We start from the raw sequence: 27329 nt of genomic DNA on the forward strand, positions 1-27329 counted from the left end.
GCCCAGTTCATAGGACTGCTTGATAAGTTAGCTGGATGGATGGATGGATGGATGGATGGACGGCAAATGCTGAACCCATCATTTCCAACTGTGGTAACTTCCATCCTACAATAGGGTCTCTTATTTTCCCATCATCGCCTATACAAATAGAAGCCAGACCACTTTGACTACATCCTGATTTGTCTTTCAACTTCTGTCTCAGTTGTCTATTTCATCCTACTCATGACTTTCACTTAATCTTTTTAATTAGAGCTGTAATCCTATTACCTCTTTAATTAAAAACCTTTTTTCTCCATTGATTTTTATCGTGGTGGGGATGGAACCCAAGGCCTGCACATACATGCTAGGCACATGCCCTACACCCCCAGCGCCCAGTCTGCTGGATCAGACATGGACGGTTCTTCCTTGAGATCAAACTCCCCCCAGTGAAGTCCAGGGCTCCCTCTGGAGATCCACCACTGTCATCAGTCACGTTACCTAACACTTTCCGTTTCTCACAGAGAACCAACTGAGCGATGGGACAATGCCAGTGATCTGGACACTTCATCTGCAAGCACACCAGGGAAGAAAGAACTTCGATCTAGTAACTTGCAGGTGCTCTTGGAAAGGTTGGTGCACGGGGCCATGAGGACACACAGGCAAGGCATGAAGGTGCCAGGAATCCAAGAACATTCACCACTTGGCTCCAACACCACCACCTTGAAAGACGATGGCTAATGGCCCTGCCTGCAATCACAGCAGTCGGGAAGCTGAAGCAGGAGGATCTCTGCAAGTTCAAGCCCCCCCTAGCCTACATAGTGAGTTCAAAGCCAGCCTGAACTATATAGCAAGACCCTATCTCAAAAAAAAAGAACGAAAGAAAGAAAGAGGTTGGGTTAGCCAGACTGACAAAGTGGAGGACAAGCCATCCAGTCAAAACCTGCAGCAAAAATAGCTAAGTGGATGCACATTGAGGGCCATACTCTTCAATGAAATAAATAGGACACACGTGTAAATACCAAATAGTTTCTCTGGTGTGAGAAACTAAAAGTGTAAATAAGGATGAAAATGTATAATTGATATTGTGAAATAGGAAGAAAAGGTCTAAAGGAGTAGGGGAAGTGGGAGGGGTAGGGGAAAGGGAAAAAGGGAAAAGAAAAAATATGAGAAAAGGAAAAAAATGGAAATAAAGTCTTTGTAAATAGAGAAGGGTGGAGGGGCTGAAGGGAGGGCAGGGAATAGGGAAAAAATAAGAACCAAGACACATCATGTACAGGTACAAGCTCCCAATGATGAATGTAACTGTATTTTATACCTAAAATGTACCAATAAAGTTAATGGAAAAAAAAAACCTGCAGCAATTACAACTGGGGGTTGGGGGGTCAATGAAGAATCAAACATATTTATTTAACTAAAGGTTCAGAAAAATAATCTATTAGAACTAAACATGATTTGAAAGTTGTATCCAGGGACTGGAAGTATAGCTCAGCAGTAGTGCACATGTATGAGGCTCTGGGTTTGATACTCAAAACAAGGGGCGGGGCGGGGGGGGGGGAATCACATCTAGTGTAGTTTTCTGGTTACAAAATAAGATAAAAGTTAAATTACTAATCACTCACATATATACACAGATGCCTAAGGGACTGATATATCCAGATAAATATCAACCTTCAAATTAACAAGCCGGACATATTTATTATATAGCGATAATAGATCTAGAAACTCTCACTTTGTATGACAAAATTAGAATTCCTGAAGAGTTTGACCACCTCATTTCTTGCCATGTAACTGTCAGCTGCTCTGAGTTGGATCTACCCTCTTCAAAGAACTTCCATACAATAACGCTAGTATTAAAAGAATGTGCTCTGCCAGGAGTTTAATCCTAGCACATGGAAGGCTGAAGCAGGAAGATCACCCCGAGTTTGAGGCCAGCCTGGGCTAGTGAGTTCAAGGCCAGCCTACACTCATGCCACAACTGTCTCAAAAAACAAAACAAAGAATGTACCAAGCCAGGCAGGGTGGCTCATGCCTTCGAATCCTGACAAAGGGGAAGAGGCTGAGGCAGAAGGATCTTTGAGTTCAAAGCCAATATGGGCTACACAGTGAGACCCTGAAAGAAAAAATTAAGAACTATTAGACAGTGAAATGTATAAAAGGGTGTTCACTGCAACATGATTTGAAATGGTCAAAATTGAAAAGCAACCCAGTGTTTACCACCAGGATGATTAAAGAAACACAGTGGGAAAGTAGAAATCACAAAAGGATATGCGGTACATTCATATGGATGTAGAAACTGGAAAACCTGTTGTTTGGAGGAGCAAATATTTAAGTCACAATTTATATCTAATATGATCCCTGTCACTTTCCGGGAGAGATGCGAGTGAACGTGCGTGCATGCGTGCGTGCGTGTGTGTTGCCACACAGCAGGGAGAGGACGCACAATGTGAAGATGACACTACAGTGCCGACTCCGAGGCAGAACCAGGACCTCGAGTGTGGGGACAGACCTCTGTGACACTGGAACCTTCGCAATGGCCATTTAATCACACAACTAACAAACCAAGACCATGCTCTTATACATACTAACAGATTCCAGATTCACTTTTTTAAAATAATCCAACCATGTTTCTAGCAACACTGGATGATATACATTCTTGCTCCATGTGGCTGTTACAGAAAGAATGCTTTCCCTGAAATGCATAGGACAATATTCTTGTCCGGCTTTGTAATGCCAAATTGCCTCTTTCCATTCCCAACCATTAGAGTTCCAAGATCCATGCAATAATCTGGGGTCCTCAATTCTATTGCTGTCAACATCCCTGTAATAAGCCAACTCCTTAGCAAGGGCGGGGGGGGGGGGGGCAGAACCGTAGCCCCAGCAGGAGCTCGAAGTATGGGGATGGGCAAACAAAGTCCCACTTCTGAATTCAATTAATAACACAAGCAAACAACAAAAACCAAAGTAGAATTTGGCAATGCCTGTTCGAGGCCTATTCCAGAGTTAAGTCCAATAGCAATTTACATCAATTCTTTAGGAAAGGGGTCTTGCTAGGACAGAAAAAGAAATATATTCTCCCATATACTAATATATTTCTTACTGAAATAAAGAACATTTCTTTCTCCAGTCAGTAGGAGGTAAAAAAGTAAAAAAATGTTTGTAATGGAGCAAATTTTGGCATTCTCAAGGCAGCCTGAATTAACCAGAACGCTTCAACACTAAGAAATGCTTTCTAGTCTACATCAAAACTTTAGATTTTCATACGTTATGTCATAATCTGAGGCAATGCACAAATCACATGAGTGGAACTTGTGCTGTATATAAAACAATTAAGGAGGACAGGATGACCATCACTCAACACAACATAATTTCACTGAGAGGACTGGAGGGAAACATATACACTTGAGATGTTATTCTAAAGAGGGAAAGAAGCGGATAAAATGTCAACGTTTGTTCAACCACAATGTTTTCAGTTCTCTTCTAGAATTTCATTCACTCAACAAATTCCACATAAATCCAAACACAGAAGAACAGTAACAGAAAGAATCTCATATCCTGCAGCTGCCTGCCCAAGGAATGTACCTGTATTTCATCAATTACCTCCCCTCCTTTCATGTGTTTTCCTTATTCTCACTAACATTAATTGAGAAGGGAAATAGCAAAATTAGACAACAGCCTTGATTTTCAGGCCTCCATTATATGCCTACTGCTCAGAATGATTGTATCTGGGAATTAGGAGAAAGTTCACTGTTTGTGAAGTCCTATAATTTTAACTGTTCATATTTAATTCTTCACTTAAAATCAGAAAAAAAAAATTCTAGTATCTTAGTTACAGACTAGGGATAAACTAAGCACCATTCAGAAACAACTCGTTATATTCAACTTTTTTTTTAAGACAGGATCTTACTACACAGTTTAGGCTCGTCTTGAACTCACTATGTAGCCTAGACTGGCCTCAATTTTTCGGCAATCCTCCTGCCTCAGCCTCCTGAGTGCTGAGACCACACCTGGCAAGAACTCATTTTCATGGACACTTATACCCAACTGCAAACCAGCAGGGTCAGCCTCATGCCCCAAGCAGGACTACAGGGAAATATAGCTCTTTTTATTACTCCAAGTGGAAATATGTCAGCTGGATCCAGTGACAAAGCCAGGCTATATAATAAAATTACCAGACCCTCAAGTTTCACCCCATTCATCTTCACTGAGTGCTATTCATTAGCATCACAATGTGTACAACTGCTTGGGGAAAAAGAAACAAATTCTTCTGGCTGGATTTTGGGGCTTGTGTCACCTCACTCACCCATGTTTCAAATGAGGAGACCGAGGCCGACGGAGGTGACACAACTTGCCCAAGTGTCATAGTATCAAACCCTGGAGCCTGAAATCTTCAAAATTCCAGCATTCAACTGTGCCCACAGACACTCCCTCCAGGTATGTGTGTGTCCAGCTGGGCGTGTGCGTGTCACACACTTGGCTCATCAGTGCTGGGGACAGATGGACCAGGAGAGGTGGGTGAGACCTCCAGCCACAGAGTTCTGGGTGCACAGGCAGCTCCCAGGCTTGAGGAACCGGGATTTTAGCTGGACCCCACAGATGGATACAAGGCAGAACATCTGACTTTCGTCATCATCACCTAGGTAGAGTGAGCGGCCAGCCAAAAGACTGGGAGAGAGGAACAGAGCCTGAGCTCTGGAGACTGCTTCAGATGCACAGAGGGGAGGCAGCCACCCCAGGGCAGACTCAAACCAGCAGCGCAGAAACACCCGGGAGGGCCTGATCACACACCGCACACCCGGAACGAGCCCTGAGCAACCTGAGCAGCCTCCAGTCCCACACCACTGCTCATCTAGCTGTTTATCAACTCTAAATGTGACAGAAACAAAGATGTGGAGGCAAATGGGGATGAGCTGATGCTACAGAGAAATGGAAGATACATTTAGACATCGCTTACTAGGAATGGAAATAACTGAAACTGCCGGCCCACGCCGCCGGCAATCTCAGCTACTTGGAAGGCGGAAGCAAGAGGATCGCAAGTTCAAGGCCAACCTGGGAAACACCGCATGAAACTGTCTCAAAAGAAAGTGTAAAAAAGATTTTTGGGGGACAAGGTCTCGCTGCATAGTTAAGGCTGGTTTTGAACTATGTAGCCCAGGCTGGCTTCAAATTCACAGCAATCCTCCTGCCTCAGCCTCACAAACAATGGGACTGAGGGCGTGCGCCACCACCCCTGGCATCAAAATGCTGTAAATAAATTTTAAAAGGGCTAGTGGGTAAGAAGAAGGGGTGGGTTACGAGAGAAGGGGAGTGGGGGAGGAAAGAGGAAAGAGGGGTGGAAGTGAAGACTTGGCGACTCTGCTGTAGCCATGCTGGTTTCCCGCCCCATGAGCCCTCGATACATCTCGATTCTACCCAGAAGACACCGCGCTGGCCGGACAGACGGGACGCGTTAGAGAACCTGGACACCAGCTCGCGGCTCTCCTGGGACGGGTGTCTGGTGTGGCTAAGAGTAAATCCAGTCTTCATCCCAGCACTTAGGAGGCTGAGGCAGGGTGACTTAGAGTTCAAGGCCAACATGGACCACAACCGGGAACCCGGTCTCAAAAATAAACCAGAGTGGGTCTGGACTCAGTGGGGCGGGACGGCTCCGCCCAGCCCTGTCCGCTCTGGCTCTGCCGCTGTGGCTACTCCAGGAACCTAGGCCCTGCCTGAGCTCTGGAGGACGGTGACAGAGACCGGGCCAAGAAAGCGTCTCGCCCCGAGCCACTCCGTCCGCAGAAGGGCCTGGCCGGCCGGGACAGCAGGACACGGCGCGTGGGGCGGGGGGAGGCCTAGGCCTGCAGTCTGCTCTCCGCCTGGCGCGAAAATCGGGTCCATGGCACTGACCTCCCTTTCTGTCTTTTGTACAAGATTCTCAAGGAGGGCTGGGCACAGCGGCACAGGCCCATCATCCTCGCTGCCTGAAAGGCAGAGGCAGGAGGATCGCAACTTCAGGCGTGGCCTGGGAAACTTAGCGCCTTAAGAGAGACTTTGTCCCAAAATAAAAAATTAAAAAGGGCTCTGGGGGACCGGGGATTTAGCTCAGTGGTTTCGCCACCTGCTGCGCAAGCTCAAAGACCCGAGTTCGATCCCCGGTACCAAAAAAAGAAAAGGGGGGGGGGGACTCTGGGACTGTAATTTAGTGCAACATTCAATCCCCAGTGACACACACACACACACACACACACACACACAGACACACACTTACTTGATGGACTGGATAAATAATGAATGAATATGGAAAAAGAGAATGAACGAATTTTTGTGGGTTTTTTTTTTTTGGTACCGGGGATCAAACTCGGTTGTGCTTGCGCAGCAGGCGGTGAAACCACTAAACTAAATCCCCGGCCCGTGAATAAATTTTTAAAAGGAAATGTCTTTGTTAATTAATCTGATCATTCCACAATGTATACATGTATAAATATACCACTTTGTGCCCCATATATATAATTACCATTTGGTAACTGAAAATAAAATACAACTTAAAAAAAAATCATTCACTTCCTGGGTACCTAGAGGGGAAAGCAAGGGAGATGATAAAGGTAAAGCTGATCCTTAAGATTAGGGCAGTTGTGGTGGTGCACACCTGTAATCCTAGCTACACAGGATGCTGAGGCAGGAGGGTTCCAGGCCACACTGGACTACATACGGAGGCCCCGTCTCAAAAAATGTTCTAAATTATAAAAATAAATGATTAAGATGCAATATGTACACTCATTCCCCAAGACAGACTTATTATGTACCCAAACATATACTAAAAATTTTTAAAGAGTAAAATAAAAGAGATGGCAGGGGAAAAAAATCCTGTGTGTGAGGAAACATCAAGTTGGGAATAAAGGTTGCAAAAAGATTTCTGAGGATTGGGCCAGGGATTTAGCTCAGTGGTGCTGCCATAAGGACTCAAGTTCAATCCCCGGTACCAAAAAAAAAAGATTTCTGAAGATTAGAGTTTGGTCTTTATTCTAGATGAGCACTATCCTAAAGTAGTGTAGAAATGTAACTTGAAGGTTCCTAACAGAAGCAATAAACGTAAGAAATGGAAATGCTAGCTAGCCCACTTTGATCATCAAATATGTTTCAGATTACCACACTGTATTCCGCAAATATCACAATTATGTCAGTCCTGTAAAAAGTTTTTTTTAATTTTTAAATAGTTTTTAAAATTTTACAAATTTAAAATAATGTCCATATCTCTAACAGAATAGGGATGGCAAGGGAAGCATGGGGGGAATGCATCCAGTTTAGGAAGATGGGAAAGCAGAAATAAAGAGTGTCCCACATATACCATTAAAGGTGAGGGAAATTTAAAACCCACTACGAGCCAGGCACAGCGGCACACACTTGTCATCCAGCACTCTGGGAGGCTGAGGCAGGAGCGTCAGGAGTCTGAGGCCAGACAGGGCAACTTAGTGACTGAGTGAGGCCCTGTCTCAAAATTTAAAACAGAAAAGGGGGTGGGGGACTGGAGATGTAGCTCAGTGTGAAAGCCCTGTAGTCAATCCCCAGTACAACCCCCCAAAACTTAATATTCTCAAAGAGATAAGAGATAAGAACTAAAAGCAAGATGTTTTATAAAAGATTACTCAAACACAAAATAAGATTAATAAAAATAATGGGGAAGGGGCTTGCAGATTAAAAACCTGATAACAGAAAACCTCAGTAGAAGAGTTGGAAGAGAAAGAAAAAGAAATGTCCCAAAAGTAAAACAAAAAGGCAATAAGATGTAAAAACAGAGAAAAAAGTTGGAGGATTCATCTATAAAATCTTATGTCTGGTGCCAGGGTGTGATAGCACACACCTGTGATCCCAGCACTTGGGAGGCTGAGGCAGGAGGATTGCTTTGAGTTTGAAGCCACCCAGGGCCACCCAGTGAGTTCACGCCCAGCCTGAACGACATAGCAAGACCCTGTCTCAAAAAAACAAAACAAAAACAAAGATCTAACATCTGAAAATACAGAGAGAAAATTAAGAAATAAAGAATTAACTCAGAGACTTTTTTCAGACCTAAAACAAAAGAGTTTCTAGATTCAAAGAACTCATGAAGCCCAAACAAATATTAATTAAAACACTCACAAATACCAAGGGACTGATCATTGTGACATTTCTAAACACTGGGATTAAAGAGCTGACTACAAAAGCTTTCGCGGGGGAAAAGAAAGTTGCATAAAGGCTCAGGACCCAGAAAGGCTGTAGCTTCCCACCACCAACACTGGGAACTGAAAGTCTGAAGAGGCTGACAGTGATATCTTCAAAATAGAAATCAAGGGTTTCTAACCTACAGCTGCTTACCTAGCAATTTGCCAATCACAGGAGAGAACAGACACTGAAGGCAGGGAGGCTGGGCCGGCCCAGGTCTGCCCCTGGTCTTTCTCCAGGAGCTTTCGGGCCAGGGCTCCCAGTGATGGAGCAGACCAGACAGTGGGAAAGGACACAGCGCCAGAGGGAGGAGTCTGGATGGCCATGAGGAGGTCCCAAAGCAGCAGACAGAGTCAATAGAGGTTAGCCGAGATTGGAAAGCTTTGAGAGAATCATCTCCAAAAGAGTGAAACTGGATCAATTCTTTCTTTTTTATTATGTATGTGGGGTTGGGGAGAATGAGCTAAACCCTCATCCTGAGAGGTCCAAATAACAGATACTGAAGACAAAAGAACCAGCAAATGAGCATGACTGTACAAATGCGGAATTTCTTAAAAATCAACCACAGGCCAGGCATGGTGGTGCACACCTGTGATCCCAGCAGTCGGGAAGCTGAGGCAGGATTGCTGCAAGTCTGAGGTCAGCCTGAGCTACATAGTGAGTTCAAGGCCAGCCTGAACTACATAGCAAAACCCTGTCTTAAAAAAAAAAAATCAGCCACAAATTTTAAATGACTACGCCAACCGAAGGGGCTGTCCCAGGGGTTCATGTCCACAGCCACGAACTACGCCTGTTCTTAGAAAGTGTACACAGCCTGAAATGAATCACCACAAGTCCTGACAGCCTCTGAGGGAAGGTTAAATCGGGATGGTATTTTAACCATCCCATCTTTGACATCTATTACCTTTCAACATGTACACCACCTGTTAATCAAAATAGGGTTTCATCTCTACCTCCTCCCTAGGACTTTTTTTCCCTTCATAGTTATTCCTCCGACCACCATCACTAAAAAATATGACTTTCAGAGCTGGGGATTTAGCTCAGTGGTGCCGCACCTGCCTCCTCGAAAGGGCAGGGTCCAAACTAAATTACTGCATTATTTTCTGTAAGCCAGAAAAATTAAAAAACACACTATATTAAAATAGAATTTGATGAAGGGGTGGTACTGGAGATTGAACTCAGGACCTCATGTGTGCTAGGCAATTGCTCTACCACTGAGCTATACCCCCCAGCCCTCGAGATATATTAAAAAGACTATTTTGTCTTAGTCTAGTTCCACAAAGCCACCTGAATGGTGAGGCAGTCTAGTTCTAATATGTAATGGGGGACAAGAAAAATACCTGAGCAAAAGGGCTTAATAGGAAATTCAGAACTCTTTCCAATTCTTTCTGGGATAGATATACATTCTGCTCAATTTAAAGTACTATATTATCCTGCTGCGCAAGCGCAAGGACCCGAGTTCGATCTCCAGTACCAAAAATAAATAAATAAAGTACTATATTATGACTCTCAAAACAGTACACAGTCCTTTTCAGGAAGTTAATACAGTAAAAATGTTTCTAGATTATTCCTATCATCGCCATCCTCCATTAGCTTAAATGGCAAGAAAAAAATGAATAATCAACTGGATTCCAGTGACTTGGAATCCAATAACTCAACTGGAATGACCCTGTAAAAGCTGTGATATTACCTCATTATTCTTAGTATTAATTTTTAGCTATTCATATGTTTTCAATGAGAAAATCTAAGGAATTTGCAAAGTGATATCCCAAGGGGGAGATATTTAACTAGGAAAAAAAAAAACCAAAGACTTATTTTGTCCTGCCCTGTTAACATAAACAGACACTTATGTAGCTAAGATTTAAGTGACTGGAACAGTTCCCCAGACTCAGCATTTTTTTTTTACCTCTTCTTCCCTTTCTCCCTTCATTTTTATAGCTAAAAATATATATATATAAATAAATAAAATAAAAAATAAAAACTGTCAAGCTTCATTTCTGGCTACATGGTCGGGGAAGCCCAGACCCAGACAACACAACTGCCACTCAGTTCTAAAAACTCTTCACTGAATGTCTTTCAAGCTAAAAAACAGAAGTTCGTTTTCACTTTGGAAGCTGATCTTGAAAGCAAAACGTGACCTCCCAGAATTTAATTCCTTCCAAGGAACTCTCTCAAGAACATAAATTGTTAAGACAGGGCCACTTGGGGAAAAGGTTTTCAAGTCATGCTTGGCATGTGAAGCTACATGGGACTCGACAGGAATATTTTTTTAACAAGCTCAACATGATTTAAAAACATGTACTTTACCAAAAGTTTGTTGGAGTCTATAAACAATTCAGATCCTTTTACAAAGAATACACAGTGGAGCTGGAAAGGATCTGTAATGCTTTGCATACTGCTTGTTAAATCAATCAAAATACCTCCCCCCAATAACCACACACCATCTTTAAGCAGAGATCATTCGTAAATATGCACCCATATAAAATGGAATGTTTTCTTGTATTTTATCAGTGGATAAAAGGGAGTTTATAGACAGACTATCTGGTGTGGTCCTCAATATAAGGATAAAACTATGTATGTATGAAAATAATCATTTCCAGCAACAGAGATAGGTAAGAAAGAAAAAATAAAATTTAAGTGGGCTTTATAAACTGGTAAAACTGCTGGCCCTGATCCATTTGAAGTCCCGAGGCAAAATTAAGAGGCATTGCAAGCAGCCCCCCTTCAGAGAGAAACGCTCTGCGAGAGCTGCCAGGTGCCCTGAGCTCTGACTCCCCTCTCTCCCGATGTGGGGCTCTCACGTCCCAAATGCCCAGGCAGGATCAGGAGCATCCCACAGACCCCATCCCCTACCTCAAGCTTCATCACCACACCTCTTGTGCTGTATCATAAAGCCCTGCCATCCCCTAGAAAGGAACTCAAGACCTGGTCCAAACCATCCCCATTATAGGTGAGGCGGGAGTCACACAGCTTAGGGAAAGGGCTGGAAGGGGAGGGACCACCATCTTCCTCTCCTGATTGTCTTTCATCACTGTTGCTATTGTTCTTCTTCTTGCTGCTGCTGTTGTCATTTTCCCACAGCAAATTCTTACCTGATGCTTAGCTGTGTTTCAGGTTGAACAGGCTTTGGGGGGCTGCTCTGACCTGGTTATGCTTTGGAAACATGGTTTATAAGAGGAAATGTATTATGAACCCAAAACAACTTACAAATTAACTTTTGTAATTTGACAGGTTTCTACATTACAGATTACCTGCATGTAATAAAACCAACTCACAGATACTCCACAAGCCAAAGCCCCTAACCAAACTGAGGTACCTGACCTCAATTGGAAACTGGTATCACAGATGTAATGAAACACCATTTTTAGAGAACTTGCTGCATAACTGTAATCCAATAGTCTATACCTGCAGAACTGAATTGTGTTACCCAAAACTATGACCCAAAGGCCCAGAAATAGCCCAAGTATTAAACCTAGCCAGCAGTTCTCTGAAAACTCAATTAACAAGACTCTTAAGATCCAATAAAATATTCAAGTCTCATCCTTCCTTTCAATCCACTATTTAAGTTCAATCTTTTTTTTCTTTGGTACCAGGGATCAAACTCAGGACCTTGCACTTTCAAGGCAGGTGGTGGAACCACTGAGCTAAATCCCCTGCAGGTCCAATGTTTCATTGTCTTAACTTTATTTATATTTAGATTTTAAAATACACTCAGAAAAAGAACTAAAAATAATCTAGCAAATAGTAAGGTACAGTCTAAAGTACCAGCTAATATTTTATTCTGGGCTAGGCACTGTTCTGTATATCAGATTTTATCCTCACAACCACCACTGATTGCAGTATTAGTGGAAGGTACATTTTCCTAAGGAGAAAATTTAAGCACAGAGAGGTTGAGTAATTTATTCAGAGTCACCAGCTACCTACAAACTCTTGTTTCTTATCCACTATGTTCTGCTGTCTTTCATCAAACTGTTTATTATCATTGGTTTCTCTGCATTACCGTGGATTATATCATACTAACAGGTAACTGATGGATAGATTACATAAATAAAAATAGCTGGAAAGCCGAATTATACTGGGCTAAAGTAAAACAGGACACCATCCCAAGCAACAGAGCACTGACTACACAGTGAAACCACGCTTGCAAAAATTTTTCTCACGTTTATTCAAATATTTACATTTCACCCACAAGTGAAATTTCCCATTTCGGCCTCAGGTTCTCCAGCGGCATCTTCTGGAAGGCACGCTCTGAAATACCAAGGTGGGGGCTTTGTGTGACCCCTATGTAGAAGGAACAGCCCTCCCCTCAGATGGTGTTTAGCAAGTGTGTCCCTGCCCTGTGACCAGACCCCTCCTGCTCTCTGGATGCTGTTTAAAGTCCTGGGAAAGGGACATGGAGAGGCTGCCCTTTGCCCCCAGGAGGGCGAGCCAGCCAAGGTCGGCGTCAGGTTCCTCACCCCCTAGAGAAGAGGCTGCTCTCCAGCCAGGTTTCAGGGAATGGCTGTGGGTCACAGCTCTCCGGTCGGGCCCTTACGGGTACTTTCCACATACGCAGAGCGGCCTGGAGCAGGTCACAGCTCGCTCGCATACTCGGGAGCAACCTCCTCTCACTGCCTCTCCTCCTCCTCCTCCCAGCACACCCACCCCTCCTCGGGTTAGGGAAGAGAGAGCTCCCGAGGGGTCCTGGGGCTTCACGAAGCGAGGCTAGGAGAGGGGAAGAGGAGAGAAATTTTTTTTAATTTACTACTAAATAAAAAGAAGCCCAAAGTTGAATTTGTTCCTATCACCTGTCTTGACACTGATCACGAATGTCTGGCAAAAGAAAAGAGCCAGCAGGGTGGGAAGCACTAACAAAAAGACTCTGTATTTAGAGATGAGAGTATCTTTCATCAGTGCAGTTCAAAGAAGCAGACACACTATTAATTCTTAGCAGACTCATGACAGCACTGTCACAGGGACTACCAACTTGCAGCCATGGACAATATGCCATTGGGCTAGTGGCACAATACTTTTTCCCCCACTGTTTTTTTGTTTTGTTTTGTTTTTAAGATGAGATCTCTTAGTGTCCTTCAGTCTGATCTGGAACTCATGGTTCCAAGGGATTCTCCTGCCTCAGCCTCCCAAGTAGCTGGGACTTCAGGTGCTCGCCACTCAGGCCAACTTCAGTTTTAAATAACCAGAATAAAACGGGAAATGCCTAGCCTGACTCGGAAGTGTTTCAATACTAAAATGAACTTAAAAGTTCAGAAAACGATTTTAACACACATTTATAGTCGACATCCACAAGTTGCACATTTGTGGGTTCAACCAACCACATGGAAAATATTTTAGGGGGTGATGTGTTGTTGCCGTTATTTGAGCACCTGCAAATTCTGGTATCCAATGGGTGTCCTAGCCCCAATCTCCAACAGAGCCCAATGGATAACCACATCACAGGGAGCATCTGGATGCAGTGTGGAGGCAGGAAGAACTCACCTTACTATATTTTGTGTCTACCACCTACCAGTTGTGTGATCTTAGACAAATTACTTTTACCTCTCTGTGCCACTGTTTCCTGATTAGAAAAACAGAGCAGCGGTAATAGGCCTTTCTCATACAATATTTATGAGGATTAAATGAAGTGGGCATGTACTATGCTACTCTGGCACTGTCACTAGTTGGTTCTGGAAGACGTGACAAGTACCAAAAAGGACAAGTATCAAACAAATGGTTTGGGCTGGAAAGGGTACCAAGTCACAAGGCAATCGGCACCGACAAATTCCTGCACCAAACAACCAGCAGCAGGGCAAATTTTTCACATCAAAATGTGTGGAGCACCAAGTTGAAGAGTTTCAAAGCTGTCAAGTAGCAGGGTATGACTGTAGTATATTAGCAGGAAAATCTATCTTAGAAATCTTAATATTAATTATTACTATTAATTAATCCTTGCAATATGCAAACATGTTTAGATTACATTAAAAGTATTAGCCAAGCATGGTGTCCCAGCACTTGGGAGGCTGAGATAGGAGGGTCGCTAAAAGTTCAAGGCCAGCCTAGGTTACACAGTGAGTCCAAGGCCAGTCTGAACCACACAGCGAGACCTTGTCTGGGGGGCAGAGTATTAAGGACATTCAAAGAGATCTCTCCCATCTGTCACACACCTTCATCCACGCCACCTTTATCATGGGGGAATTAGCCCACGGTCCTCTTTTATTCTATAGCCTGTGTAGTTTTCAATTAAACCATACAATATTTAAAATAGGAGGATCTTTATCTTTGCACAGAACAAGAAGCAAAGTTAAGCCAGGTGTGGTGGTTCATGCCTATCTAAAATCCTAGCACTCTGGGAGGCTGAGGCACGAGAGCTGCAAATTCAAGCTGAGCTCGGGCAACTGAGAGACTTAGCAAGAACTTGTTTCAAAATAAAAAATATAAAGGGTTGGGATGTAGTTCAGTTCCAAGGCCCTGGGTTCAATACCTAGTGCTGCAAAAATAAAAAAAGACCTAGTTGACAGCCTGCGTTTACAAATCTTCTTGAACTAAATCTAAATAGACTTTGCGTGTTCCACAAGCAGGCACCTACTTTCCAGTAGGTCTTTCCAGTTTGTCTGATTGCCAGTTTGCCAAAGGGGAAAAAGGGAAAGTTTGGTTTTGTTTTTGCAGTGCTGGCTGGGGCTCTTACCCAGGGCCTCAGGCATACTAGATAACCACCACACCCACTGAGCCATGTCCTCAGTTTACTCCTTTTTTTTTTTTTTTAATAAATGTTATTTTATTACTCACTTCTAAAAACGGGGGGGGGGGGGGACTTCAGAGAAAAAGAAGCAGCATCACAATTTATTAGTACAACAGGCACACTTCTCAACTAAAGAACCAGCAAGAGCTGTTACACAGAGCCATCCTCATAGGTGAACAATCATAGACATAAAACACGGTTAAGCTTCCCAAAAGATGGAGGCAACTTCCAAGACTCTGCAACAAGTTCACTAACTGGCAGAACTCCCCCTGTCTACTTCTAGATACTACACAATGAGTACAATTTAAAGGTTCACAGAGGGGCTGAGGGGATTTAGCTCAGTGGCACAATGCCTGCCTGGTCCTGAGTTTGATCCCCAGTCCCTCTCCTCAAGAAATAAATAAATAAATAAAATAAAGGTTTACATAACCTTTCTGTAAACCTTTAACATATGTAACCTCTAACATAAATGTTCAAATAAAGATGTAATAAATAAAATTAAATAATAAATAAAAATAAAGGTTTAAACAAATAAAAGTTTAAAACAAAGAACTAAACTCTTGGAGAAGAAGCCCAAGGAAGTGTCGGAAGATGTGCAAACTTCTGTCTAACTGATGACTCCTGTGTGCACACACAGCCTTGAGAACATCAAAAGGCCAAAGCAAGATAGAGAGATTCACCAGAGAGATTCACCCCAGGGCCTCTCCTTGCCTCTGGACATTCTCGACAGGTGGGAAGCAGTCACAAAACAGCTAAGACTTAATGAAGACACAAAACTGTAGACACAGAAGGATGCTCCCCTTTGATCCAAAATGTGATCAATTGGCCTGAGGTGTAGCTGAGAGGGGGAGCACTTGCTTAGCATGTACGGAAGCCCTGGGTGCAACCCCAGTGACTGCAAAATACAGGAAGAAAAGATGGCTCTGCTTAGACACAGATACATCCAAACATTCCGATATATAAGCAAAAGAAGAGTGACCCTTCTTGTGACTTCTTTTCTTCCTTATATTTTGTGCACTTTACAGACCTGGACTTTGGGGTTGAGTCTACATTAATTTTAAAATCATTTTTAAAAGTTTTACAGTTTTGTGGGGTTTTTTGCAGCACTAGGGATCAGATTCAAGGCCTGGCACATGCAAGGCCTGTGTTCTGCCCCTGAGCTACACCCCAAGCCTCTGGAATCAGAAACAGCTCACGGCATTCTTTGTAAGACTACAGACTTTTTAAGTTTACTTTTACCTACACAAAACCTAAAACAGTAGACTAGGTAGTTCAGTGATTACGTTTCTGAGTCTATACTCACAGGGAGTGCTTTCATCAGTCACTTCTGTACTAATTCAGCAAAAACTTTTGATGACCTGGGAAAAATAACTCCAGTGACCACAGTTGCTTCATTCTTTAAATGTTTGTCAGTCTGCACTGTCTCTCACAGCATTACCTGCCTCCCTGAAGTCAGGTACAGGTTAAACAGACCCAGCCGACCTCAAGACCAAATGCACTGTGTAGGAAACTCCATGGCGCCCTCTCACAGTAAAACAGGCCACGCCAAAATTCAAATGAAGTCCTCCCCACTATTACCTCCTCCCGAGACAGGAAGTAATTCATATGCAGCATTCGGCTCTCCAGAGAAAGGAAAGCAAACACTGCCCATTTTTAAATATACTCAACTCACTGTGTTGTTACTGATGTTTAACAGAAGTCCCTCCTCTAGTTTTCTTTCTTTTTATTTCCTCCACCCCAACTCAGCTTTTTGAGACAAGGTCTTGCTATGTAGCTCAGGCTGACCTCAAACTCTAGATCCTCATGCCTCAGACTCCCAAAAGCACCACCACAGCCAGCAGATCTCTTTTCCCTTCTGAATACAGAAAAAGATTATTCATCTCTTGGGGAAGCTCATCTGAAATACACCTTAAAAACAAAATTAAAGCACTCACAATTTTTTAAATGTTAGTAGTTAGCAACCTATCCGAATGTTAAATAATCTTATTTTTCCCAAGTCAATGGTCTCCTCCAACAGTAACAACAAAAGCAGCTTGAGATTTCACAAATAAAAAAAGAAACCAGGGCCGGGGATTTAGCTCAGCGGTGCTGCCGCCTGCCTCCCAAGCGCAAAGTCCTGAGTTCGATCCCCAGTACCAAAAAAAAAAGAAAAAACAAGAAACCTTGGAAGAATACAAGTCATGATCTGGTGGGGAGCGGACGGGACATGGCAGAATGACAGAAGCAGGAGCAAGACTTTTCATTGCATACTTTAACAATGTCAATGTGTGCTCCATTCAATAAAGCATCTAAAAATTTATGCTAAGATTATTTGAGTTGCACCATTTGTCCACCAACCAAAGCTCCCACGTAAAGTGAGGGGAAGAACCCACAATACCTGGGGCCAGAGAGCCCACCCGCTGGGTAATTAGCACTGTTGGGGTGTCCTGAGAGAGGCAGGCTGCTTCCCTCATCTAGATGGGGTCCCAGCACCAGGCCATGAGCTGGGCAGCGGTGCACCTCAACACAACTCTCAGAAACCAAGCAACCAGGCTTAATCTGATTATATACAGCACAAGGCTGTTTAATTCAATTTCCTCTGCTGCCCATCAGGGTCCCTGTGCCTCGGAGCATTGTATCAGACGCCTAACACTGTCCCAGAGAAAGCCCTGGCATTTACCACACGCTGCTGCAATTTAAATCAGCTGGGTACTACAAATCTGCTGCTGTTACCGATAATGCCTTTCCTGAGGTTTAATCAGGAGAGGGACAGAGGAGAGTATAATAAAGGGTTTCCCTGCAAGAACAATCTGAAACAGTTGTCTGACCTTTCAAAGTAAGATATGGCTTTTCTACATGGGTAGAAATTTCTTGAGGAAAAAAAAGAAGAGTAAGTTAAAAATAAAGCAGGACTAACAGGGCCAGGGATTTAGCTCAGTGGTTTTGTTGCCTGCTGTGCAAGCGCAAAGACTGGAGTTCAATCCCCGCCACCAAAAAAAAAGCAGGACTTACAGAAGAAAACTGCCACCACTGGGGGAGGGGATCTTACACTTTTAGGGTTTCTTTTTTAAGAAATATATATATATATATAATTTTTTGAACAAAATATGCTATAAACACTCAAAATCATCATTTTATATGTGGAAGTGTCACCATGCCACCGACAGGCGGGTTTTTAAGTTAGACATCATCTAGACGGGCAATTAGGAATTCAAAAGAGATTTTCTCCTAGAAATGTTATAAGGAACAATTCACTCTCCTCCTCATTGAACTGCATATCTAATCAGCCCGGGAAGATGCCTCCTGCCTGAAGGAAGCACCTGTCTGATTCACTTCATCATCTGCAGAACTCAGCGTGAGCAGAATGAATGACCCAGAAAAGCTCATGAATGGGCGCTGGCCCCCCAGCAGGATGGAGATTCCTGACACCAGCAGTCCCTCCCTCCACTGTGCAGAGCTGGCTCGCTCGGGCACCTGGGGGCACAGGCAGGGAGGCCTGGCGCTGGCCTCGCCCCAGACGCTGATTCAGTCTCTCCAGGCCAGGCCCAGCCCTGGAGAATCTGATGACTCACAAGTGTGGGAAACAGGAGATGAATGAACCCTGCTGACAGCGGCCCTGAGCCCCACCGGCCCGGCCCGGGAAAGCCGAGGGCTGAGTCCTGCCAGACAACTGAAAGTGGGTGTCGGTGGAGGCTGAGGCGGGCGAGGCGGCAGAAGGGACACCTCTTCCACCGCTAGGAAGCGAGCGAGTGGAGGGCGGCCTGCCCTCCGTTCCCACAATAGGAGGAAACAGAGGCGAAAAGGCGCCAGAGGGAGGACATCCACAGGAGGCCCAGGCCAGCCCGGTGGGAGGAGAGAAAGCCCGCCAGCCCTGCACACACGGCTTCCGGGCTGCGATCCTCTCAGCCCTTCCAGCCAGAAAGGCGTCCACCGTCTCCTCTGGGCTCCCCGCTTCCCTCTTCCAGGCTGCGGTGGCCCAGCCACCCTAGACCGGCTGACCATGGCCACACAGGGACATGGAGGTACACACAGGTGCTACCTGGGCCTTCCCTGTCCCTGAGACAAAAGCAGCTCCTGTCAAACAGATGTTAGCTGTTTGCCTCACACTGTGCTCGGCAAGTACTGCGTGCAGGGCTCACATTTCCTGGCATCTGCGATGAGCTCGAGAGTTTCAGAGAAGGAAACAGAGAAGGAAAGGGGAAACCCCAAAAGACTTTGTGGTTTTCTTTGTTTGGTTTTTACCTCAGACAATCTTACACAGAGCTTTTTTTTTTTGAGACAGGATCTCCCTGTGTAGCCCAAATTCGAAGCAGTCTTCCTGCCTCAGCCTCCAGTGCTGGGATTATGGGCGTGTGGCACCACGCCCAGCTTAAAAAACTTGCTAGGCATCAGTTTCCCTCATCTGAGTATGTGACTGCCCTCCTTGAAACTGGTTCAGGCCACGCAGGCAGTGCACACAAAGGCAAGCAGGCCACACCTGCAGGCAGCCTTGCCCCCTGCCTAGGAGCTGTGATCGCAGGCAGATGACTTGTACCCGGGCTGTATCTTCTGTCCCACAGAAATAACAGAACAGTATCTGCCCAGAGGGAGCTGCTGCCTGCACACACTGAAGCGTCTGCCCGTGGCAAATGTTCCAACATCCCCGTCAGCATATCAGGGAGCCCGAAAGCACAGTGAAGAAGGTCCCACAGGGAAACTGCGCTGCTGCCTGCAGGCTGGCACCCATGAGGACACTTTCAGCTGGGTGACCTGAGAGGCTGCAGCATGAGGGTCACAAGTACCAGGTCAGCCTGGGCCACTAACCGAGAAACTGTCTCATAATGAGGGGAGCTGGGATTGGGCTCGGTGGTACACCACTTGCCTGCCTGGAGTGTTTGAGGTCCTAGGTTCAATCCCCAGAACCACAGGGTGATGATGACAGCTGTGTTTTCTATGTGAGCGATGCCACAAGCCATCACAGACAGGTCCTTTATCCGCATGAGAAGGGGCTTGGGCGGGGACTTCCTGGCCCTAGGGCTCCTGCTTCCCGAGGCAGAAGCTCCCTGGCTCCCCTGCCACATTTCACCAAGAATTCCCTAGGTGCCTATTTTGAAAAATCCAAAGCACCAATGTAGCCAATATGCAGAAGCACCCCAGCCCTCGGCCCCATCTGCCGGGGGTCTCTTCGATGCTCCGCTTTCCCTTCGCAGTCCTGGAGGCTTGGCCCAGGCCCAGGCACCCACGCTTGACTGCTGGGCCACCTGCCAGCCAGGCCTGTCAATGCTGAGCGCCAACCCCACGGAACTCACACTCATTCCAGGGAATGAAGCAAGGTGAGGAGAAACAAACAAAAGAAGAGGTTACTAGGTGGATAGTTAGACCAGGCCATTTTAATTTAATTTACACTTACAATGCGATTTCTTTAAGATATTTAAGTGTCAGCCAGGAGAAAACACTGCATTATTTTTCTGCATCTGAATTTTCCTCTGAAATCTTAAGGAACTCAAAATAGTTACCTTCCATTATTTAAATTTTTTCATTTGGTAGCTCCAATCCTAAAACCATATATAGTTGAGGGCCGGGGATTTAGCTCAGTGGTTCTGAGGCTGCCACCTGCCTCACAGGCACAAGTTCTTGAGTTCAATCCCCAGTACTAAAATATATATATATAGTTGAAATTTTAATATCAGGTTTTCATCTAACGTAGAGGAAAACTAATTATTGCTAAGTAAATAATCCTTCCTAAATAGAAGTAGCTTTTTATACCAGGTAATTATACTTCCAATATGCAAGAGTCAGTAGTAGTCTGATGTTTTATGTTAAAGAATAAACCTTGGTAATTTAAAAAAAGAAGTCCTTTTTAGAAAACGAGTGGCAAATACATCTAAATGCACCTCTCCATAATGATTTTAGCAAGGAGGAAACTGAGTGTACTGTGGGAAGAACAGACACAAATTTGAAACATGTACCTGCCTGGAAGATGACTTAGTCCTTGACACATGGGAATCCTCATGCTGTCTGTGTATAAAATATGACTTGTCACTGAGGACTTAGACTTAGCTCAGTGGTTCAGCACTTGCCTAGGGCAAGGCCCTGGACTCAGGCCCCAGCACTGCAAAAGTAGGTAAATAAATAAAACATTCCTTGGAAGAGTCCTAATTTCAGAAACAAAGATTTTATTTAAACTTCTCATCGTAAGAATCGCAGAGGGGTTACTCATCCAAGTTGTACTCCCAAATTTGTCTTTTCAAATAATAAAAGTTCAAATTATTTAATAGCAAAAATCTATCTCATTGGGTGTGGTTGTACAGACCTATAATCCCAGTGCTCAGGAGGCTGAGGCAGGATGAGCACCAGGAATTGGAGGCCAGCCTGGGCTATGCAGCAAGTTCAAGGTCAACCTGGACTACATAGCTAAGACCCTGTCTCAAAAGAAACAGAGTAGAATGGTGGTTACCAAGAGCTGCAGGAGGGAGGTATTAGGAAGACGTTGGTCAAAAGACAGAAATTTTCTTTTTAAAAAGGCAGACAAGCGGGATGTGGTGGTGCACACCTTTGATCCCAGCACTCAGGAGGCTGAGGCAGGAGGATCGCCTTCAGTTTGACACCAGCCTGAGCTACACAGTGACTTCAAGGCCAGCCTGGGTTACACAAAGAGACCCTGCTGGAGAGTGGCTCAACAGGCCCGTGGAAAGGTCTGGGAATTTATTTTTATCAAAAGTCCCAGAGCTCCTTAACCTTCTGGTACAAGCTCCTGTCAAAGGCAAGGGCTCTCCCGGGAGGAGAGGTGGTGGAGCCCCACCGCAGCCCGCTCTAGCATCCCCGTGTTTCCACGGAAGCGAGTCCTGCGCCAAGTTCCCCAGATCCAGGAGAATCTAGAGCATCGGGCACAGAAACAGCAGCGCCCCCTCTAGGGTGACGGAAGTCCGCTGCCTGCACAGCTGTCAGAGAAGGCTACCGCCCAGGGCTAGAGCAGAGCGGTTCTGACGTCTGGCAGCTTGGCAGGCCCGAGTGAGGTCCGCCCGCCCGGAGCTGGGACGCCCGGAGCTGGGACGCAGCCTCAACACCTGGAACGTCACACGGAGACTCCGCCCACTCCGCCGCCTGGCGCTCACAGCTGTCTATGCAAAACACTGCCTACGCGTACAGCCTCACTGCCAACATGAGGACTTGGGGTGAGGGCGGAGAGTACTGAGCACCAAACCCCGAGCTCCATACCTAAGGCACTAGCCCTACCACTGAGGTCCACCCGCAGCTAACCAGCTGTCTTGGACTCGATTCGCCTCACCTCCAAAAATTACATGCAGTGTGCCAGGGCCGTCATGGACAGCTGCCCGGGCTGAGCACGAGATGGTGTGAAGAGAATCCCCATGGTCGTACTACACAGCAAACCCCTCAACTGGCAGGCAACACATTCCTGGGATCCAAAGGGAAAACACTGCTTTTTTATTTATGGAGGCCAGGTCTCACTATGTAACAGTTAAGGCTGGCCTTGAACTCACTACACTGTATGTAACCAAGACTAGCCTGGAACTTAGTGATCCTCCTGCCTCAGCCTCCTGAGTGCTGAGATTACAGGTGTGCACCACCACCCTCAGTTTCTTTGGGGTTTGTTTGTTTGTAGAAAAGGCCAACACACCATTCTTTCTTATACTCTTTCAACAATTATATGTCACACTCATTCAGGAAGTGGTTTTGTTTGTTTGCAGTAGTGAATATTGAGCCCACGGCTAACCACGCCCTCTACCACTACCACTAAATTACACCCCTAGTCCCAGGTGAAGTAAGGTTTTGGAGTAGAAATCAGAATATTCAGTGTTTTGTGTATACCTCTTAGTAGCTCCTGAATTTCTACTCCTTAAATCTGTAAAATGTACCGGTATAATGATACTTATTGGCCTTTCTATTTCACAAAATATTTTAATAAAATAAAGAAAAAAGGCCAGGTGTGATGGTATACGCCTGTGGTTCTAGCAATGGAGAGGCTGAGGCAGGCGGATCACAAATTCATGGCCTGCCTGGGTTACACAGTGAGACCCCGTTTCAATCAATCACTTTTAATGCACAGAGTATGTCTATGAATTATAAAAAGAAACAAATCATGAGTGAGACAGACACACGCCCAGGAGCCCGCTGTAAGCAATGTCCACAGCAGTCCGATCTACGGAGGCAAAAAAAAGGAAGGAGATCAGAGACTGCACAGGGACAGCACGGCTTGAAGGGCACGGGAATGACTGCTGCCTAGTGTCCGGGCTTCTTCTGGCTTGATGGAAAAGCTTCAAAATGGACTGTGGTGATGTCAAACAACTCAAATGTCCTAAAAACAAATGTACACTCTTTTTTTTTTTTTTTGGAGACAGGGTCTCACTATGTAGTTCAGTCTGGCCTTGAACTTATGGGGATCCTCCTGCCTCAGCCTCCTTGGTGCTGGGATCACAGGTGTGCGCCACCTCGTCCAGCCCTGAACTGTACACTTAATTGAAAGAATTGTATACTTGAGAATTTTATCTCAATAAAGGGCTTAAAAATGAAACACAACTGTTGAGTGTCTATTGATTTCTACAAGGCAAAGTCTCTTTCGCTTGTTTACAGAGACCAGATACAATTATTCACATTTCTGGCTCTTGTTACTATTTTCACAGAGGCCTTATTTTGTCAACTAAATTAATAAAATTTGACCTTTACAGAAAGGAGATATTGGCAGTGGAACACAAAACTTTTTGTTTTTTGTTTTCTGAGACAGGGTCTTGCTATGTAGCCCAGGCTGGCCTCAAACTCACAGCAATCCTCCTGCCTCAGCATCCCAAGTGCTGGGATTACTGGTATGTGCCACCATGCCTGGCACAAAACTTTTAAAAAGCATAAACTTTACATTTTTTTAAAGTAATTGTCTTGCTCACTTAAGATTTTTAACTACCAATCTGGTACTTATTCACTAAGGTTTTATTAGTTATTCTTCCTAAAAAAAAAAAAAAAAAAAAGGCAATAAGAAACTAAATATCACCAGGCATGGCAACACATGCCCGGAATCCCAGCACTCTGCTCTGGAGGCTGAGGCAGGAGGATGGCCACCAAGAGGGAGCTATGTAGCAAGACCCTGGCCCAAAAAAACAAAGTAAAATAAAGAAAGAAACTAAATATTAGTTCTGCCCAAACAACTACTGAGCTACTGCATTCCAGGCACTGATATAAGCTCTCGAAAAACAGATGCAAGCATCCTTGACCTCAGGGAGCTTGGTGTGAGGTGGAGGTGAGCAGACGAGACACCAGTTTGAGTGCCTGGTAAACGCTCGACGAAGGTGCAGACTGCTGCCCAAGCTGGCATCTTCAATGAATAGGGAAGCAGCAAGGTGAGTCCCCCTACTCCCGCCAGACGGGGGCTCTGATGACTTTCTGCCCATGACATCTGTAGGACAGCAAGGGGGATGACACATTCTTCTTAACCTCTGAGCCCACAGACCCGGGTAGAGGCTCAAACCCACATCTGCGAGGCGAGCTGGTCCCCACATGGCCCTGAGACGGTTCGGCCCATCGGCCGATGCACCTGCCATCCATGGCCTCCAGCCTGGGGAAGCCCCTGGGCTCTGCTGCTGGGTCCTGGGTGACACATCCCAGGTTTATCTGACATCAGAGGTGAAATCACCCACCACAAACACCTTCATGGGTGTACGGGACGCATCTAAACTTTGCCGCCTCTTTCAACACACTCCTTCCTCCACGGAAGCCAGCTATGCAGCAGACAGCAGGAGGGATGTGCTGTTAACCCACCTCCAGTCTCCAGGTGAGTAACTTCAACTTTTGCCCTGGATTTCCTCTCTGGTTAAGAGTTCATGAAATAGATGTGAACGTGATGGCACACGCCTGTAATCCCAGCACCCAGGAGGCTGAGGCAGGAGGATCACCTTGAGTTCAAGGCCAGCCTGGGCTACATAGCCAGACCCTATCTCAAAGAAAAAAGAGAACACAGTTCATGAATAGATGATTTTTACAGTCAATTCCAAATCCAATAGTGTACACACGTCTACATATACTAATGGAGGATGCTGCCCCAAAGGCCTGCCTGAACAGGAGCAAAATGACTTCAAAATGTAGCTTGTACACAGGAGCAAGGTTTGAGGCACTGTTTTAAAAGAATCCTAACAGATACTAAATAGAATTAAGGCACAGGAAACTCACTGCTTTTCAGCATATAAAAAAGTTAAGTGAAAAGTTAGAAAAAACTAAAACTAATAATGTCCCTACAGTTTGGCTTTCTTCTCTGTATGTACACTTATACTCTCAGGCATAATTATATTTAATAAAACCCTTCCTTCATGATTATTTAAATAAAATGATTACCCAGGATTTCTGGTATGAAATCAAAGCCATTTATGATTCATACAAAGTTGAGAGAAGTTTTTTAAAGAATTTTTTTAGCTGGGTTTGGTTGTGCAGCCTGTAGTCCCAGCACTTGGGAGCCTGAGACAGGAAGATCACCTTGAGTTTGAGGCCAGCCTGGGCTACATAGCATGACCTTGCCTCAAAAATAAAATGTTTTTGAGGGATTTTTGACTATGAACAGCATAGCCTATTGGGACATATGTACCTAAAAAAGAGAAAAGTGATACATTTAAATTCAAAACAAAACTAGCAAAGCAGGAATTCTTGACCTTCAGGGAGCTTTTACTTGCTTACTTTTTATTTTAAAGATCTTAATTGGCTTTCTTGTGTCTTCATCCATGGAATAGACTGTGTTCTTTCTTGTTTTTTAATTCCCACAATCAATCAGCACATCACCACTCGTCCCGGGTGGAATTCGCGTTCAGGGCAAGAACACACATCCTACAGAGAAGTGCCAAGGAGCTACCAGGGGTCACGGTGCAGGCTGGACACTGGCCAAGAACAACACATCCTTATGCATGAGGCCGTCACACACATCAAGGAGCTATATCCTGATCGTATCCCAAGGACTCCCACCGATCACTCTGTCACCTCCCTGTTCCCTCCCACTCTCTGCGGTCCAGAGCTGTCCACAACTCGTGAGGACGTTTTGATGGTACAGCCAACGAGGTGAGCTGTTAAAAACATAAAACCATCACAAGCTCATTGCATAGCCTGGACAGAGGCGTATCACAGCGAACAATCTCACTGGAACAGTGTCACTGAAAATATGAACTCGGCTATAAGGTGCTGAAAACACTGCTAAGTTTTTCTAGCAAGGTGGAAAACAACCTATTCAAGATTGCAGGCGAAGTGATTCTAAGGGAGGCATTTCATGCAGGGCCACTGAAATCTAGGCGTGGGTGACACCAGTATCTCCCTGCCACCCTGCAATCCATCAACCACCTCCAATTTGCTCTTCACAAAGGATTAAGACCCAGTCCGAGTCCTTAAAAGGGAGCGATCGCACACACGCTTCACAAGGCAAGTTTCTCTACTTTGGGGCAGCAGGAAATTCCAGCTGCTTCATTCACCGGAGTTGGCGTGGCTGCTGAACGAGACGCGTGGGGCGATTACCCAGTCAAGACACACTCGATTCTCAGGCTCGAGGGAGGCCGGAGAAGAATGGATTCAGAGTTTGGGCTCAAGGTCAAGGGCCTCCGAACCACAAAGCACTGGGGGAAACAACTCAGCGCCAAAAGGGAAAGCCCTGAACTAAGAGTAAGAACTTTGCAGATAAGAACACAGGTCCAGTAAGGGCACCGTGGGGCGGAGGGGACGCCCGGCTCGCTGAGATCCCGTGGAGAGCCGTGAGCACCCTGCAGGCACGTCTGTGAGCCACCGAGGCTCCTCCGCCGGCAGTGCCCCTGGCCCGAGCCGCCCTCGCCCCCGACCCAGGCTGCCCAGAGTGGGGCGCCACCTGCGCGCCCCCCGCCTCCGGCCGTCTCGGGGCCGCCAGGGGGCGGGCGGGAGCAGTGGCCCCAGCCACCCGGGACCCCTCTGTCCCCTCCCCCGGCCCCGACTCACGGATCTGCACGCGGCGGGGGTCCAGGCGCGCGGCGGCGGCGCGCAGGGCGTCGAGGCGGCGGTGCAGAGCGGCGGAGCGGTGGCCCAGCGCGGCCGCCTGGCCCTCGAGCCCGCCGAAGATGTCTCCGGCGTGGCGCGACAGGTCGGCCAGCTGCTCGAGCAGCAGCACCAGGGCGTGCGCGGCGACCTGCTCCAGCGAGCAGAAGGGCGGCGCGGCGCCCGCCGGGTTCCCGTCGCGCTCAGGCGGGCGCCGGCGCGCGGGCTGCACGGTCCTCTGCGGGAAGGGCATGGCGCGGGGGCCGGGACGGCGCCGGCAAGCTCAGCCTCAGGCCGCCCCCCGCATCCGACACAAAGGAAAGTGGCGCGGGCGGGACGGGAGCGCGGCCCCAGCGGGCGGCGTCCTCCCGCGCTCGGCCCGGCCCCGCTCCCGCTCCCGAAGACCTCGGGTGGCAGAGCGCGCGGCGCCTTCCCTCCTGCGGCCCGGCGGGAGGAGCCGGGGGACTGGCGGCCGGCACCGGCGAGGGAGGAGGCGCGCGGAGCGCAGGGGGAGGAGACAGGG

General features: G+C 46.0%; 1 protein-coding gene and 1 long non-coding RNA gene across 3 annotated transcripts in view; both read right to left on the reverse strand.

Annotated features, from left to right (window-relative positions):
- Positions 1 to 27329, reverse strand: part of Nhsl1 (NHS like 1) — a 226747-nt gene extending 199418 nt beyond the window's left edge. Inside the window, exon 1 of one of the 2 annotated variants that reach the window (XM_087190235.1) lies at positions 26771 to 27329. In XM_087190235.1, the coding sequence (XP_087046361.1) occupies positions 26771 to 27059 (289 nt within the window). In that variant the 5' untranslated portion in view covers positions 27060 to 27329. The remainder of the gene's footprint in view (positions 1 to 26770) is intronic. The other variant, XM_087190237.1, reaches the window with a different exon arrangement.
- On the reverse strand, positions 15486 to 26764 carry LOC147824216 (uncharacterized). The gene is made up of 2 exons (XR_015442626.1): positions 24593 to 26764; positions 15486 to 24230 (listed from the first exon to the last, which is right to left on the reverse strand). It is a non-coding gene; the product is annotated as an uncharacterized LOC147824216 (long non-coding RNA).

The sequence above is a fragment of the Heterocephalus glaber genome, unplaced genomic scaffold, assembly GCF_053883595.1.
Source record: "Heterocephalus glaber isolate CG9 unplaced genomic scaffold, H.glaber_assembly_v1.0 deba00001550, whole genome shotgun sequence".
Taxonomy (NCBI): Eukaryota; Metazoa; Chordata; class Mammalia; order Rodentia; family Bathyergidae; genus Heterocephalus; species Heterocephalus glaber.